The 18,033-nt window shown below is 63.8% G+C and overlaps 1 protein-coding gene across 5 annotated transcripts in view; it reads left to right on the top strand.

Moving 5' to 3' along the window:
- Positions 1 to 18,033, top strand: part of Col18a1 (collagen type XVIII alpha 1 chain) — a 100,898-nt gene that overhangs the window by 28,078 nt on the left and 54,787 nt on the right. For 3 of the 5 annotated variants that reach the window (XM_076868067.2, XM_076868066.2, XM_076868065.2), the window contains exon 1: positions 11,909 to 14,451. The exons of 1 other annotated variant lie outside the window; for it this stretch is intronic. In XM_076868067.2, the coding sequence (XP_076724182.2) occupies positions 13,092 to 14,451 (1,360 nt within the window). In that variant the 5' untranslated portion in view covers positions 11,909 to 13,091. Of the gene's footprint in view, positions 1 to 11,908; positions 14,452 to 18,033 lie in introns of those variants that run through there. One more of the 5 variants, XM_076868068.2, reaches the window with a different exon arrangement.

Genomic DNA, 18,033 nt, shown 5'->3' with positions numbered 1-18,033 from the left:
GCCCCCGCTGCCTGTGTGCTGTGTGTTCCCCTCGTGACGGAGAATCTGAGCGTCTTCTCACGCCCTGGTGGGCAGTCTGAGTCTTCCTGGAGCGAGGACTGGGCGGGCTCTTCACTAATTGGACTGATGACCTGTCTTTTATTGCTGTCCCTTGTGCACTGCAGACGGAAGTCCTTTGCTGGACGCAAGCTCTGCACACACTTTTTCCCCTTCGAAGGGCTGTTGTCTCGCTTTCTCGCTGTGTCCTTTGAAGCGCGAGCTCTACAGTCCAGGAGGCCAGTTGCCTTTTCTGTCTCTTCACTTGTTGCTCAGGCTTTTACTGCTGCATCTCGGAATCCTCTGCTGGTCCAGGCTCGTGCAGGTTCATCCCTGAGGTTTCTCTCTAGTGGTTCTGTTTTGAGAGTCTCATCTCCAGGTCTTGGGTCCATCTGAACTTGGCCTTCCTGTGTGGTGTGAGGTAGGGCTCTGACGTCATTCTCTTACAGGTGGCCACCGGGCCTCCCAACAGCTGAAGGGACCAGTCTTTCTCCCCTGGATGGGCTCGTCCAGTCAGGACCACCTCCACGGGTGTGGGTTGACTTCAGAACCCTCAGTCTGCCCTGGGCCGCTGTCCTTTCCCGGTGCCGTGCTGCCTTGAGGCTGTGGTCTGTGACAGGCTCTGAAGTCAGGAGGTGTGGACCCTTCAGTGTTGTCCTGACCCAGTTCTGTGAACTCTCCAGGTGACCAGGGATCTGGAATCCCTGGAAGGATACACGCTGGTCAAACTGACTCAATAAGAAATAGACAACCTCAATGGCTGTATGACAAGTGGGGAGAGAGTGAGCGATCCAAGAGCTACCCTGAAGGAAAGCAGGCACACGGCCCCACAGCCTCTCCTGCCAACACCGAAAGACTCAGAATCAGCTCTTCCCAAAGCAGCAGAGCGGAGAACCCTTCCCAGATCATTTTTTTGAGACTGGTATTACCCTGATACCAAGACCAAACAAAGGTGTTGCACATAGACCAGTTTGTTATGACTATGGACACAAAAATTCTTAACAAAATACTAGCAAACCAAATCCAGAAACATAAATAGGGTTACGCGCCATGACCACGCGGGACTCTCTCAAGAAGGCAAGGTGGTTGTTTAACATCCAGAAATCAGTGGAACCGTGTCAGGTAAATAGAGATGAGCCCATTCTCAGTCGATGCAGAACAGGTATTTGACCATGACCAACAACACCCCTTCATGGAAAAATACTAAAAGCAAAAAACAAACTAGGGATAGAAGGAATCGTCCTTCACATGGTAAGGAACATCTGGGAACCAACACACTGACATCAGTCTTAATGGGTAATGGCGGGACAGCCCCCCAAGGCTGGAACAAGGGACACATCTGTCACACCATACTGAGGCTCTGCGGAGGCCAGGAGAGAGGGCATCCACATGGCAAAGCCAGGGGAGACGGCTCCTGTCGGCAGACACCGGGTCTTGTGAACGTAAGGAGCGTTCAGCAAGGTCGCAGGACACAGCGTAAGAATACACATCAGTTGTATGTCTACATACTTGCCATGAACAACCCCAAACTGAAACTAAGAGATGATACAACTCCAGGAATGAATTCCACAAAAAAGTACACAACCTCTACTCTGAAAGCTACCAAGCAGGTTGGAAGAAATTGAGGAAGATCTGAACAGATGGACAACCACCCAGGCCCACAGGTCACACTGGCAGACTCGTGGAGAGAGGCCGGCTGACGCTGATCTTCGTACTGAATTGCACAGGACCTGGAACAGCTGAAGCAGTCTGGAAAAAGACCAAAGGAGGCTCGCAGAAGAGCTCCCAGTCTGACAGTGTCTGCTGCTTGGGGTTGTGTGGCTGCTTCCCAGAGTCCATGGCTGACTCAGGGCCCATGTAGGTCTTCTCACCTCATGTGAGTGGACATTGGATTGCACAGTCGAGTGGGGCAGCCAGGCACGCGTCCGTGTTCGGGCACGTCCAACCACTGAGCCCCCGTCCTGAGCACGGGGCGGTTGCTGGTACCGCACTCCTGCCACACTTGCCAGACTGCGGCAGCTGCCTCGCCAGCCGCGGGAGCTCCCTGCCCCGTGGTTTTGGAGGCTCGGCAGGAGTGACACCTCCGTGGAGTGCCTGGGGACAAGGATGGCTGTCTGAAGAGCATTTCTTCCACCCTCTGCTGAGTCCCCTGTCTCTCAGGTGGGGCCCGTGGGGCATCTCAGGAGGACCCCGGGAAGGAGCTGTGCTCTCCCAACAGACCTCACACAACTGCAGCAGAGCTGACAGGACGGTGGCACCCGGTGGAGCCCGTCCCCAGACGATGACATCCACACTCTTCTCCAGGCACTGACTTTATCCTGCCATGTCCACGGCCACACACACGCATGTGCCTCTGTGAGCGCAGGCACGTGCAGCACAGCCACACTCAGGTGTGCGTGTGCACACAGCCCACACACACATCCATGAGCACGTGTGCAGGTGAGAGTCAAGCACATCCATGTACACACAGCCACATGCAATCTGTGCGTGTGAGATCCACAGGGTCTGCCTGGGGCCACGCGTGTGCTCGCACACCCACGTGCACCTGCACACTCTTTTTCTTGGTAGAGTGAATCTCACCGTCCTGCCCCTGTGCCCTTCACACATCTTAGAACAAGGACGTCCTGCAGACCCACAGGGCCTGGGGACACATGCTGGGCCTGGCCTGTTTGGTGGGCAGGGGGCACTGCTCCAGGGCTGACTGGCCCCTTGCCGGCCCGTGTCGTGGACAGTCTGCGGTTCCTGAGGCAGGAGCAGGAGAGAGGACACCTGAGTTTGTGTGGATTCTGTCCGTCCTCTGACAGGTAGACAGACTCAAAGCCCCGGTGTCCCAGTGTGTCCTTCACGGAGCTGGACTGCATTTGTCTGGCGATCTTGGACCTGCTGCAGGGCCACACATGGCCGCAGCCTCCTCCCCTGGAGCGGCCCCTCTGCTGCCTCATCTTCCTGGTGGACGTCTGTGGGGTGTCCACAGTCTGGAAATGCCCAGCTGCTTCCTGTGTTTGGATTCAGGCTTCTGCTAAGAGCCCTGGGGAGATGGCCTCCCGCTGAGGGACAAGCAGGTGGTCCCAGAGGTGCCCTCCTGGACACGCTGTGCCTGCGACTCTGTCCCCACCTGTGGACCTTCCCACCTGTGGTCCCTGTCTGCCGTGGCCACCTCTAATCTAAGGGCAGCTCGCAGGGCGCTGGGCCCTCCTGTGTCCTGAAGACCCCACAGCCCACCCGAGGAGAGCCTGAGGTTCTTGGGTTTGGGTCGCCCTGGGGCGGAATCTGGGTTTGGGGGCTGGGGGATAGTTCTTCCACCTGGTGGTCCCGGGCCTGGGCAGTGCTGGGGACTCATCCTGGGGACACGTGTCGGGAAGGTCTCGGACCCGATTGGGGAGTCCTCACTGGGTTCCTGGGAAGGGTGGGTCACGGGTCCCCTCCTCCTCCCGGGGGAGGGGAGCATGAAGGGCGCCCACTCCTGGTGGCTGGATGCTGGGCGGCAGGCAGGGCCAGCTCCTCCTCTGAGCAAGTGCCCACCAGGGACGGGAGGCCCCTGGGGCCTGTGCCCGCGGTTCTGGTCGCCCGGCTTCTCACTGCACAGCTACCTCTAGGCACTAAGGCACTCTCCAGGGCAGTGCTGGCCGGCCAGTGCCTGGGGGAAGCCTCCTGGATGATGAGGAGCCCTGGCCAGGGCAGTGACCTCACCAGGGGCCCCTGAGAGGTCCTCTGGGAGCCACTCCCCAGCAGAGGAGCCTGTGATGGACGTCACAGGGCCTTTGTCCCTGACCACTGTGGTTTGAGAACGCTGTGGTGGGTGCAGAGCCAGCTGAGCACTTGGGACTCGGGCCTTTACTCTCCAGTGTCCTGAGGGCTCGGACCGTGCTTCTGCCCTGGAGTCAAGTGCGCGCACACAGGCCTGGGCCTTCCTTGGGTGTGGGCAGTGGACACACAGGCTCTGTTGCCCCAGGGCCTGGGGACACATGCTGGGCCTGGCCTGTTTGGTGGGCAGGGGGCACTGCTCCAGGGCTGACTGGCCCCTTGCCGGCCCATGACGTGGACAGTCTGGGGTTCCTGAGGGAGGAGAGGAGAGAGGACCCGTGTCCTGCACGAAGGGTCTCTTTAGGACACAGCTGGCCCTGGCAAGTGGACACAGCCTGAGGGGACAGCCTGAGGGGCCAGCCTGAGGGCACAGCCTGAGGGGACAGCCTGAGGGGACAGCCTGAGGGGCCAGCCTGAGGGCACAGCCTGAGGGGAGAGCCTGAGGGGACAGCCTGAGGGCACAGCCTGAGGGGACAGCCTGAGGGGACAGCCTGAGGGGACAGCCTGAGGGGCCAGCCTGAGGGGACAGCCTGAGGGCACAGCCTGAGGGCACAGCCTGAGGGGAGAGCCTGAGGGCACAGCCTGAGGGGACAGCCTGAGGGGACAGCCTGAGGGGACAGCCTGAGGGGACAGCCTGAGGGGCCAGCCTGAGGGGACAGCCTGAGGGGACAGCCTGAGGGGCCAGCCTGAGGGGACAGCCTGACGGGCCAGCCTGAGGGCACAGCCTGAGGGGCCAGCCTGAGGGGACAGCCTGAGGGGCCAGCCTGAGGGGACAGCCTGAGGGGACAGCCTGAGGGCACAGCCTGAGGGGCCAGCCTGAGGGGACAGCCTGAGGGGCCAGCCTGAGGGGACAGCCTGACGGGCCAGCCTGAGGGCACAGCCTGAGGGGCCAGCCTGAGGGGACAGCCTGAGGGGACAGCCTGAGGGCACAGCCTGAGGGGCCAGCCTGAGGGGACAGCCTGAGGGGCCAGCCTGAGGGGACAGCCTGAGGGGCCAGCCTGAGGGGACAGCCTGAGGGGACAGCCTGAGGGCACAGCCTGAGGGGCCAGCCTGAGGGGCCAGCCTGAGGGGCCAGCCTGAGGGGACAGCCTGAGGGCACAGCCTGAGGGGACAGCCTGAGGGGACAGCCTGAGGGGCCAGCCTGAGGGGCCAGCCTGAGGGGCCAGCCTGAGGGGACAGCCTGAGGGGCCAGCCTGAGGGCACAGCCTGAGGGGACAGCCTGAGGGGACAGCCTGAGGGGACAGCCTGAGGGGCCAGCCTGAGGGGCCAGCCTGAGGGCACAGCCTGAGGGGCCAGCCTGAGGGGCCAGCCTGAGGGGACAGCCTGAGGGGACAGCCTGAGGGCACAGCCTGAGGGGCCAGCCTGAGGGGCCAGCCTGAGGGGACAGCCTGAGGGGACAGCCTGAGGGCACAGCCTGAGGGCACAGCCTGAGGGGCCAGCCTGAGGGCACAGCCTGAGGGGACAGCCTGAGGGGACAGCCTGAGGGGACAGCCTGAGGGCACAGCCTGAGGGGCCAGCCTGAGGGGACAGCCTGAGGGGACAGCCTGAGGGGCCAGCCTGAGGGGACAGCCTGAGGGGCCAGCCTGAGGGGACAGCCTGAGGGGACAGCCTGAGGGCACAGCCTGAGGGGCCAGCCTGAGGGGACAGCGACTGGAGGTGGCCGGGGGTCCTGGGGGCGTCTGCGTGACTGCCTAGCCCAGCCTGAGGGCCCAGGAGTAGGGACCCATGGAGGCCCGCAGGGACGGAGGAGCTAGACCTGCCGCCTCGGGCTGCGTGGTTGGGTGCGGAGCTGGAGCCGCGAGGCTTGGAGCCGTGGCAGACGCGCTCCTGGCAGCCGGCAGCGAGAGCCCTCTGAGTGGCCCCCGGCCAGCCTCCTCCCCACCTGTGGGTGTTCTCCGTGTGTGTTTTAATGAACATAGAAGATGGCATTCCTCAGGAATCCCAACCCGACGGCCAACAAGACAGAACAGACCCGGCTCAGGCAGGCGCCTTGCACCGCCGCGAGTGGGCCTTCTGGAAGGAGCCGGGGGCTGGGAGAGACGGTGGGTCGGGCAGGGACTCTCGCGGAAAGCACACCAGTCCCTGTGCCCACGGCGCTCGGAGGGACCATCCCAGGGCTGAGCACCCTGCGGGCAGGCTGTTCCCAGCTCGTGTGCTTGGGACCACATTGCCTGACGGTGTCATCGTAGAGGAGGACTGGGGGACGGTCAGCCGGCTCCGCTGCTCTGGCCTGAGGCAGAGCGTCCTGCAGGAGGGTGTGGTGGGAAAGCAGCTTGGCTCACCAGACAGGAGGGGAGGGGGCAGGAGGCAGCGATGCAGTGTGACCCCAGGGGCCACCAGGAGGGCCTCAGGTCACAGAGCCTCACGGGGATGTCCCTGGTCAGGTTGCAGCCCTCAAGCCCCCACCATCTCATCCCTGGACTGTCCTGGTCCTCGTGGGCTTCTCCGGGACACCTCATGCCCACACAGTGACCCAGGGACGACTGAGGCCGGGCGCAGGGCCAGGCTGAGCCGCAGAGGTGCCCTGCAGGCCACAGGTAGAGGGTCCTGGAGCGCGTGGTAGCAGGGCGGGTCTGGGGCCTCGGAGCCGCGTGGAAGTTTGCCACAGGGAGTGGCTTCCCTCTCCCCCTGGGCCCTGGAGAGGGGACTCCTGCCCCAGGGACCCGGGTCCCCCACTGCAGAGCCGAGAGGCCTGCGCGCCGTGTGGGGACTTGCCGTGGCCCGGGAGGACCTTGGCAGGGGCCGTGGGTGTCTCACATCTTGTACCTGCCATTGCAGTCAGGGGACACTCGGGCTTCTGTGGACACTGAGTGACCTCACGTGTGGGGCTTCCCCGGAGGCCACCCACCCTGACGCTTCGCTGCTCCCTCGTCTGTCTTGGCTTTGGGGCGGCAGGCAGGGGTGAGCCCTGTGTCAGTCCGGGGACACTGGAGGCCAAGGGAGGACAGGTGTCGAGTGCTGGCACCTCAGTAGTGCAGCAGGTCCTCCAGGCCAGGTGATGTCAGAGGCAGGGGACTCTCGTGACCACCCTGGCTGCACAGTGGACTCGGGAGGGGGCTGGGCAGAGCACGGCGCAGCAGCAGGACAGCAGCTATGTTGGGCAGCGTCCTGCAGTGGGGGTGGGCCTCTCTGGCCTCAGGCCCCTTGAGAGAGGCTTCTTCCCAGGGTCCCTTGTCCTGCACCCAGATGGCCTGCAGCCGTGTCTCCAACAGGCAACTCTAGTGCCCAGCTGGATCGACTGGCAGTGGCCACTGTCACCATGCACTGTCGCCTACCCACAGAGTCCCAGTGGTTCCCAGGGGAGCAGGGGGCAAGAGTCAGCCCAGGTCATACTGGAATGCAGGCTGGGGGCCAAGGCCTTGCCCAAGTCATGGTGGCCACCTGGTACCTCCAGGAAGGGAGCCCTTCTGTCCACCTGCTTCCACGGAGCCAAAGAAGGGAGCCCCACAGGCACCTGGGGTGACTGTGTGCTGGGTGGCTGCGCTTCACGGCACTGCCCTGTGCAGGGGGGCTGCTCTCGCCCCTGGGGTCCTGCTGGGGGGCCGCGATGGATGTTGCTGTGTTGAGTTCCAGAGACACAGGGCCGGCACTTCCTGAGCTCAGTGCTCAGAGACCTGCTGCGGGAAAGCAAGGGCAAAGGACTGGGCCCCTGGGCCAGCCTGCCTCCCCTGCCCCACCCCTGCTGGGCCCCGGCTCCCTGCCCACCCTCCATCTGGATGTGGGACCCGTCTCCTCCTGCTGGGTCCAGTCCATGAGCAGCGAGCACCCGCTGGGCCTCCCAGTTGGCCTCCCCTGAGCCTCGGCGTTGGCCTCCTCGGAGCCAAGCAGGCCCCTCACTCCCTGCAGGTCCCTTGAGCCCTCGCTGCTCCGCCTCCAAGGGCAGCCAGCCCTGGCCACCATGATGCTCCCAGACAGGCAGGTGCCCACGTGAGCGTGGGAGCGAGGGTGCACATGTGTGCCCATGGCCCTTCCTGGTGGCCACCAGTCCTGAGCCTGGAACTGGTGTTCTTACGAGGGGCCATGTGCCCGCAGACCCAGCGCCCCGAGGCGGAGGTGGCTGCATTGCCAGAGCCCAGGGGTTCCGGGCGGGCCTGGTGGACCTTGTGAGACCCACCCTAACACACAGGAGGCCGCTGTACACATGCTGTGCCTCAAGGGCAGCTGGTGTGGTCAGGGCAGCAGGGTGGGTGGGGTGGAGGGAGGGCGGGCGCCCTGCCACGTGGCCTCAGGGGTGCTACATGCATGTCGGGGCAGCTGCTGTCCTGGGTGCAGCCCCGAGGTTAGTCTCCCATGCCTGGCTCTGCCCAGGAATTCAGTGCTGAGCACATGGACGCAGGGCCCAGCTGTCAGCGGCCCCAGGAGAGCTGTCTGAGCACCCAGAGCCATCTGGACGGAGGTGGGGCTGGAGGGGCACCCCTGACATGAGTCCAGGGCCCCTCAAGCTGGCCCGAGTCCCCTGTGCATACGTGCCAGGGAAGGGCCTCTGGGGTTTCTGTTCTGAGATTTCCCAGAGACAGTAGGAGGCGTAAAATCACATTAGCGCAGTGGGTTTTCAAGTGAAGAGACTTCTCTGGGCACTTCCTAGACAACCCCGAGCGTCATGGGGATTAATTTTGGGAACAAGGCCTTGATGAGGCAGATGTTTGCATATGGTGCCCCTGCCTCGAGAGGGACAGAGCGGTCAGCTGTTTGAAACTGAGTTCTGATCTCAAACAGCAGCCCTGCCCTTTGGACGCCATCGATTGATGACTACCCTGCAGCACGGCTCCTGACCCAGGGCCTGGGGAGGGTGGCGGTGACCTCTAGCACATGGTGACCTCTAGCACATGGCCTGCAAAGATGGGCAAGGGGTCTCAGGTGGAGGGCACCACTGGTGGGCAGAGCACCAGGGGTGTAGCACGAGTGTGCACGGACCCATGTGATTACATGTGAGCATGTGGGTGGGCTGCCAGGGTGCCCTTGTGTCACATCTGAGCCTGTGTCTGAGTGTGTGAGCGTTGTGTATGACTACCCCATGAGTATGTGTGCATGACTACCCCATGAGCATGTGTGCGTGACTACCTGTGAGCGTGTGTGTGAGCGTGTTTGCATGACTACCCTGTGAGCATGTGTGCATGACTACCTGTGAGCTTGTGTGTGAGCGTGTTTGCATGACTACCCTGTGAGCGTGTGTGCATGACTACCTGTGAGCGTGTGTGTGTGAGCATGTGTGCATGACTACCTGTGAGCGTGTGTGTGAGCGTGTTTGCATGACTACCCTGTGAGTGTGTGTGCATGACTACCTGTGAGCGTGTGTGAGCGTGTGTGCATGACTACCTGTGAGCGTGTGTGTGAGCGTGTGTGCATGACTACCTGTGAGCGTGTGTGCATGACTATCTGTGAGCGTGTGTGTGAGCATGTTTGCATGACTACCTGTGAGCGAGTGTGTGAGCATGTTTGCATGACTACCCTGTGAGCGTGTGTGCATGACTACCTGTGAGCGTGTGTGTGTGAGCATGTGTGCATGACTACCTGTGAGCGTGTGTGTGAGCGTGTGTGCATGACTACCTGTGAGCGTGTGTGTGAGCGTGTGTGCATGACTACCTGTGAGCGTGTGTGTGTGAGCGTGTGTGCATGACTACCTGTGAGCGTGTGTGTGTGAGCGTGTGTGCATGACTACCTGTGAGCGTGTGTGCGAGCGTGTGTGCACGACTACCTGTGAGCGTGTGTGTGAGCGTGTGTGCACGACTACCTGTGAGCGTGTGTGTGTGAGCGTGTGTGCATGACTACCTGTGAGCGAGTGTGTGAGCGTGTGTGCATGACTACCTGTGAGCGTGTGTGTGTGAGCGTGTGTGCATGACTACCTGTGAGCGTGTGTGTGAGCATGTTGGCATGACTACCCTGTGAGCGGGTGTGTCAGCGGGTGTGTCAGCGTGTGTGCGTGACTACCCTGTGAGTGTGTGTGTGCACACGTGTGCATGCTGCCTGGTGCTGTCCTGGTTCTGCCTCCTCCTGGCCTCTGTGCCTGGGTCTCCTCATCTGCAGAAAGGCCATGCAGGGCTCTGCAGGGTACCGGCCAGCTGGTGTGAACAGTGCCCAGCACGGCGGGCCTGGGCAGTGGCCTTTCCTCCTCCTGGGCTCGTCCTGGTGCATGCCTGCCAGCAGCCTGTCTGTCTTCTCTGGAATGCCCTGGTCTCATTCCCAGGCCTCTGACTGAACCCAGCTTCAGCCCAGGAGCCAGGGCAGGCCACTCCTTGCCATGCTGCCCTCTGTCCTGACTTGGACTGGGCTCGGGCCCTGGGTCCCTGTCTCGGGGGGGTCATCTCTGAGGGTGTGGCCCAGGCCCTGAGGACCAGAGGAGACCTGAGCACCGGCCTGGCATGGTGACCAGCAGGGGAGTGACGGTTGAAGGGTGGGGTCGCCACATCTCGGGTGCAGGGTCAGCCTGCTCCAGGAGGAAATGGGTGCACAGGTGTGGGCTCACCTGAGCCCCGAATCTGTACTGCCAGGGTCCCGGGAGCGTCCCAGCACCCCAGGTCCGTGCCCTCGCCCCCTGCCCCTGGCTCCGTCTGGGGGGCCCACCTGCCCCAGCCCGCGGGGTGAGGCAGTGTGACCGTTGGGCCAGGGGAGGTCGGGCAGCAAGAGTGAGTAGGGAGGAGCAGGCTCTGCGCCAGCCGGCCCCTGACTTCGGTGACGCAGGACTTCACAGACGCAGCAGCACCTCCCACTGCTGGATCACCTCAGCTGGTCTTGGCTTCTCAGACTTATTTAAACCTCAAAGTGAGCGGCTGTTGGTTTCCTTGCAAAGGGCCAGGGTGGGTGGGCTGCTGGGGAAGCACCTTTAGCACAGGGTCCCTGTGCCGCGGCCCTCTGTGCTCTGTGCTCAGAGCTGCGGGCGAGCACTGAGGGAGCTGGTCCCCGTGGGCTGTGCCCCTCCTTGGGGATCTGTTCCCACCAGCACCCAGGGCCGTGGGGCCTGGCCTCCTGCCCTGCCTGGACCCGTCTGGAAGGGCTGCGTGTCACAGAGGAGGCTGGTCGGGTGGAAGAGCCCCACACTGGCAGAATCTCAGCACCAGCCCCTCCTGCGAAACCTCCACCCCAGCTGCTGCCTTCTGGCCACTCTAGTGTCCCTGAAGTACTGAGTCTTCCCTGGAGCGAGGAGGGGGCACTTCTGGGAGCCGGTGAGGCCGTTGCACCCTGTGGGTGCTGTCTACCCACTGTTGCAGCCTTGGGCTGACGTGAGCTCGCCTGGGCTGACATGATCCACATGGCTCACGTGGGCTCACCTGGGCTGAGGTGGCTTACCTGGGCTGACGTGGCTCACCTGGGCTGAGGTGGCTTACCTGGGCTCACCTGGGCTGACGTGGGCTCACCTGGGCTGACGAGGGCTCACCTGGGCTGACGTGGCTCACCTGGGCTGACGTGGGCTGACGTGGCTCACCTGGGCTGACGTGGGCTCACCTGGGCTGACGTGGGCTGACCTGGGCTGATGTGGGCTGACGTGGGCTCACCTGGGCTGACGTGGGCTGACCTGGGCTGATGTGGGCTGACGTGGCCTCACCTGGGCTGACGTGGCTCACCTGGGCTGATGTGGGCTCACCTGGGCTGACGTGGGCTGACCTGGGCTGATGTGGGCTGACCTGGGCTGATGTGGGCTGACCTGGGCTGATGCGAGCTGACGTGGGCTGACGTGGCTCACCTGGGCTGACGTGGGCTGACGTGGCTCACCTGGGCTGACGTGGGCTGACGTGGCTCACCTGGCTGACATGATCCACATGGCTCACGTGGGCTCACTTGGGCACTTTGGGCCCACACCATGAATAGGCTGGTTTCTGCTCCTGGAGGTGGAGCCGGGCACAGAGGAGGGGCCTGCAGAATGGTGCTGGCCAAACACAGCTCAACTCCTGACCCTCCTGGGCTGCTTCGTCCCTTGGGCCCTCAGTTTCCTCATTTTAAGGTGACAGCAGCCTGGCCTGCCTCAAGTCTGGCTGTACCAAAGGGCCTGCTGTCACGGGGGCCAGGTGTCGCGCTGGCCCACCCCTCCCCCCAGCCTCCTGCTGGGCAGGGCAGGTGGCCCAGGCAGGTAGGCACTGGACATCAGCACAGAGGGGGGTACTGGTGGGCCAGGCAGGTCTCCTCCACGGAGTGGGCAGGCAGGACTGGCCCTGCCACATGGGGAGAGTGACGGCGGACATGGGAGTGTGGCCCAAGCATCGCTGCCTGAGCCACAGAGCCTTCTGCGCCCCCGGAGGAGACGCAGCCAGCACGTGCAGCACCCCCAGGCCCCCGGGTGACAGGACCTGAGGCTGGGGAGGAAGCCAGGGCAGGACTGTGTGGCCGCAGACCGTGGGCCTGGAGAGCTCCCTTGCTGGACCAGTGGCAGTGCCCCAGGACTGGCCCCCCCCAGAACGCTGTCCTGAGGGCTGCCCCGTGACCATATGGGGTCATCTCAGGGGACTCAAGGGATCGAGGTATCCCACAGGCTATTGGACAGTGCCGGGCCTGTGTACCAGGGAGCCTGCTGTCTGTCGATGGTCCCTCGGATCCCTACAAACCCCTAATGTCCCTTTGCCGTCACGGCGACCCCCACTGATGCTGCATTAGCTTGGACAGGCCTGGGACCTGAGTGCCCAGGAGAAGCCTGGTGTGGGGAGAAGGGGCTGCTTCCCTGGTGGGGAGGGGACTCCGATGCAGCAGGAAAGCAGTGTCCGCCCAGACCTGCAGGGAGGTGGAGGGGCCTGGGTGGGTGGAGGTCCAGGCAATGGCCTCAGGGGCCACCCCTCCCCGGCCTCCGTGTTTCGCCCTTGGAGGCAGCAGTTGCAACAGAGAGGAATTGCAGCAAGTTGAACGGTTTTCAAGTTCCAAGTTTACCACCAAGCCGCGCTGGGGGCCAGGACTTCTGGGTGTACTTTGCTGCAGGGTGAGGGGGACTGCGGCTGCCTCAGTGTCCCCAGGGGCGGGAGTCCTGGCCCGAGGCCCCCACACCCACACACCCCCAGGCAGAACTCTAGAGCAAGTTGGGAATTCTGCTGGGCGTCTTCAGAATGTCCCTCTGTCCTGCTTCTGTGGAAAGGAAGGGGTTAAGGTGAATCCCAGGGCACAGGTCACCTTGACTCCCTGGTTTGGGCCTTTTTGTCCTATGGGAGTGAAGTGTGGAAGAAGGGACTTCCCGAGGAGGCTGGAGAGGGTGGGGAGGCGGAAGGGCGGGCCGGCTGGCTCCTCCTCCCGGTGGCAGAAGACGCCCCGGCTCCTGCCGCGCGCTCACAGCCCTGATGGCCCCGGACCCCAGCAGACGCCTTGGCCTGCTGCTGCTGCTCACCTGCTGCCTCGTGCCCTCCTGGGCCAACCTGCTGACCCTGGACTGGCTCTGGTCCACCGACATCGCCGACTCCAAAGACACACTGGTCTCCCAGCCCCAGGGCAGCCTGCCCGTGCAGCCTGCAGCGGCCCCCGCCACACACGTGGCCCCCCAGGATGACCCCGCGGAGCAGAGGACGGCCCCTGCCAGCCCCAGGCCACCCTTGGAGAATCCGAAGGCCGCCCCAAGCAGGGCTCCTGGCGCTCTCATCAGTGCCGCCACCCCCGCCGCCCCAGCCGCAAGCCCGGACATGAGGGAGGAGAACGTCGCGGGAGTGGGAGCCAAGATCCTGAGCCTAGCCCAGGGCATCCAGAGCATCGTCCAGCTGTGGAACGAGGCCACCCCTGCCCAGAGCTCTGCTGGGCCCGCCTCGGCCCCCACGGACCCTCTGGCCCTCGCGGGGCCCTCCGGCACGCCCGAGGAGAGCGGGACCACTCTCGGGCCTCACAGAGGAGCTCCGGGCTCTCTGGGCACCTGGACGGCCGAGTCTGGCCCTCTGGCTGTGCCCACCCAGTGGCCTCCCTCCCTGGACAGGCTCCAGGCACCACTGAGGGGGCACTCAGTGCCACGGGAGTCCCCAGGTAGAGTCTCTCTCTCCTCCGCGCTGGGCAGGGACCCTCCCTGGGGAAGCCCGCTGTTCCCAGGGAGGCCCCAGCATCTGGATGGGAAAGGACACTTGCCTGCAGCAGCTGGTCCCCGCCAGCCCCACGGACGCCCTGCCTTTGGCTCGCCTCTCCTGCTTCCCCTGGTGACGGGTCCTCCTGGTGCGCACAGCGCCCTCCCTGCTCTCTCCGCACGCCCCGTGGCAGCTTTAACGGGGAACCGTGGTGCTTGGGTCTCCCACGTGGCTGATTCTGCGGGGCCTGGTCTCGCTAATAACTCTGCACTGCTCGCGGCTGGCCCTCCGACTCCCACTGGCCGCTGCCTGCCCCTGCCGCCCACCCTGCCCATCTGCGGCCACCTGGGCATAGGGCGCTCCTGGCTGCCCAACCATCTCCACCATGAGAGCGGCGAGGAGGTGCAGACCGCTGCGCGGGCGTGGGGGGGCCTCCTCCAAACACGCTGCCACCCCTTCCTCACCTGGTTCTTCTGCCTGCTGCTGGCCCCGCCCTGTGGCCAGGGCCCCCTGCCCGCCCTGCCGCCCTGCCGCCAGTTCTGTGAGGCTCTGCAGGATGCGTGCTGGAGCCGCCTGGATGGGGGCCGGCTGCCGGTCGCCTGTGCCTTGCTCCCTGCCCAGGAGGACGGGCACTGTGTGTTCATTGGGCCAGCTGCAGGTAACTGGCTGGCCTCTGGACTCCCCACTCTCCTTTGAGCCTTGCGGGGGGTGGATGTAGCCACAGGGGCCTGTTGCAGTGCGTTGGGGTGTCATCAGGGCCAGTGTCCCCCACATTTCAGTGTGTTCAGTTCTCACCGTGGTCTGAGGTGGCCCTGGGAGGCAGGTGTGGAGCAGTGACGTGACTTGACCAAGGGAGCAGAACTCCTACCAATTTTGGGGGGTTCTGTCCTTGCTCCTGGGCATCAGGCTGCACTGTCCCAAGTTGACCCTGGGCGCTCTGCTGAGTGGGCTGCGGGGTGGACGGCCAGGGGGACTTCTTTGAAACTTGGCAGGTCTGGGCCACACCGGGGCCCTCTGAGGCCCGGCCTGCTGTGCACACTGGGCGGTCACTCAGCCCAGCCTGTCTAGCGTCTGAGCAAGCAGCCTGCCTGTCTTGGTGGCAGTGCCCACACCCATAAGGCCCGTCACTCACGGTCTGCCACTGTTGCTGGCTGAGCAGGGCAGAGGCGAGGGCAGAGGAAGGAACAGCAGGCTCTCCGACCACCCGGCACAGGGCAGTCATGGCAGGCCCCAGCCGCTGGCCCCTCCCAGTCCCAGCTCCTCAGCGGCAGTTGGTGCCCGGCGACCTTGGCCACTGGACAGAGCGTGGGTGTTCTGCCCTCTCCATGGGGAAGCAGGCTTGACCCTCGTTCCTGGCCTTTGGAACTGGGCAGCCAGGCTGGACCTGAGCTGGGTGTCTGAGGTTGGGTTTTGTGTGGATGCCCGCTGCTGGCCCCATGGGGGACGAGCTTGGGTACATCCCAGCATTCTCAGGTCCCGTTTCTCAGCAGAGGTCCCTGTGGACGCCGGGCAGGTCTGGGTGCACCGAGGAGGGCCACAGGCCAGGCAGTCCCAGATGCCGATGATGGTCAGTGCCCCAGCCCAGGAGAGAAGCACACGGGGGGCAGGACTGCCGGGGACAGGCAGGCAGTGGAGGTGGCTCTGGGGGCCCTGTGGCTCCTGCCTGGTGGCTGTGAACAAGAGGGGTGGCTGATGTGGAGGGGTGGGCGCAGGGCCTGCTCAGGGGGGCGGTGTGCAGAAGCCAGGGGCCTTATCTGCATTAGGGACCAAGAAGGGCCACTCCAGGGTCAGCCTAGATTTTATCAGAGGGCAGCTGGAGCCGCAGTAGTGGCCATGTCCCTTAGCCCCCACGTGGAGCCAGCTCCGGCTGCGGCCCCCACAGGCCACAGCTGGCTGAGCTGCCTGGCTCTGAGCCCCCAGCTGTGCTGGTCAGGGTGGGCCCCAGGGAGGCAGGAGGGCTTGGCCTTGTGGGAAGGAGCCCATCCGGGCCCGAAGAGATGGTGGGGGATGGGGTGGGCGCTGCCAAGGGCAGGGGAAGGGCCTGGCCCACCTGTTCCCATCTGTTTTGGATGTAGCCCGAAAGCCGTGGGCAAGCCCTGCTCCTGCCTGGTGTTAGTGAAGACCCCCGTCTCCTCTGGTGGGGGTCAGTCCTTGCAACATGGCCGGGGCCACTGCAGTAAGCTGGTCAGTCTGAACATCTGGACATACTGGCTGTGTCCCCAGATGGGTCCTGGGGGACCCTTCCAACCCCATAATTGGCCCACAGCTCCTCAGGCCAGAGGTGGGTGGCAGTATCATTATTCCAGGACCCCTTGGCAGGCCTGGCTGGCTGGGGAGGGTCCTCCCTGTCCTGGTCACTCACCCCCTCCCCAGTCTCCTTTGCTCTGGAGTGTGCCCCCATGCCTGCTGGCCCCTGTTGGACTGGACACTCATACTCCAGTGGGAGGTGGATGCAGAAGCACAAGGCCATGGTGGGACAGGAAAAGATGGGTGGGGGACCCAGACAGGGACTCAGCCCTCCCCACGCTGGTGCCCGGTCCCTCGGTGGTGCTGAGGTCCTGGGGGGCATGCTGGGCTCTGGTCCTGGCATCAGGAAGTGACTGACTTGGAGCTGGCAGGTCTGGCTGCATCTGAGGCCTGGGGGGTCGGGGAAAGTGAGCCCCTGCAGTGGAGGGAGGCCCAGGCCTGCTGCCTCCTCCCCAGGGCCTACCTGGAGCCAGCAGGGCCTCCCCATTCCTCCTCGCCTGCTGCCTTCCCCACACCTGGGCCTGAGGGCCATGACCTGTCCAGCCCCGCAGACACCTTGCATAGACCCTCCCACCTCACCTGCACACCTGGCCCTGCACACCACCCTCACACCTGCACACCTGACTCTGCATACCACCCTCACCTGCACACCTGGCCCTGCATACCTGTCCTGCACACCTGGCCCTGCACACTTGGCCTAAACCATCCTCACACCTACATACCTGGTCCTGCACACCACCCTCACACCTGCATACCTGGCCCTGCACACCACCCTCACACCTGCACACCTGACTCTGCATACCACCCTCACCTGCACACCTGGCCCTGCATACCTGTCCTGCACACCTGGCCCTGCACACTTGGCCTAAACCATCCTCACACCTACATACCTGGTCCTGCACACCACCCTCACCTGCACACCTGGCCCTGCATACCTGTCCTGCACACCTGGCCCTGCACACTTGGCCTAAACCATCCTCACACCTACACACCTGGTCCTGCACACCACCCTCACACCTGCATACCTGGCCCTGCATACCATCCTCACACCTGCACACCTGGCCCTGCATTACCACCCTCACCTGCACACCTGGCCCTGCACACTACCCTCACACCTGCACACCTGGCCCTGCATTACCACCCTCACCTGCACACCTGGCCCTGCACACTACCCTCACCTGCATACCTGGCCCTATATACCATCCTCACACCTGCACACCTGGCCCTGCATTACCACCCTCACCTGCACACCTGGCCCTGCACACTACCCTCACACCTGCACACCTGGCCCTGCATTACCACCCTCACCTACACACCTGGCCCTGCACACTACCCTCACACCTGCACACCTGGCCCTGCATACCTGTTCTGTACACCTGGCCCTGCACACTACCCTCACCCCTGCACACCTGACTCTGCATACCACCCTCACCTGCACACCTGGCCCTGCACACTACCCTCACACCTGCACACCTGACTCTGCATACCACCCTCACCTGCACACCTGGCCCTGCACACTACCCTCACACCTGCACACCTGGCCCTGCATACCTGTTCTGTACACCTGGCCCTGCACACTACCCTCACACCTGCACACCTGGCCCTGCACATGACCCTCACACCTACACACCACCTGAGGTCTCTGTACTCATGGGTCCAGCTGAGCTTTCAACCTGTCCCTGTCTCTTCCTTAGCCCTCCCAAGAGATTTGAGGGGAGGGAGGGTGCATGGTGTGGGGACAGGGCAGCCCCTGGCTGGGACTTGGGGAGGGGAGGCACCCTGTAGGACCCCTGCACCACTGGAGCTGGCAGTCAGTTCCCAACTGGGGACTCCTCCGGAGCTTGCTGTGTCTGGAGCCTGTCCCTTAGGCCCTGGGGACGGAAGTGAGGCCCTGCTGGGTAGAGCCGGTGGCTGCTTTGGGACTGTCCCTCCTGCAGCTGCTGAGAGTGAACAGTGGGCCTGCCCTGCCTCCAAGAAGCCCTGCTCCATGGCC

The sequence above is a fragment of the Callospermophilus lateralis genome, chromosome 10 (genome assembly GCF_048772815.1).
Source record: "Callospermophilus lateralis isolate mCalLat2 chromosome 10, mCalLat2.hap1, whole genome shotgun sequence".
Lineage (NCBI taxonomy): Eukaryota > Metazoa > Chordata > Mammalia > Rodentia > Sciuridae > Callospermophilus > Callospermophilus lateralis.
Note: the sequence above shows the minus strand (reverse complement) of the source record. Positions and strands in the feature narration are given on the sequence as shown.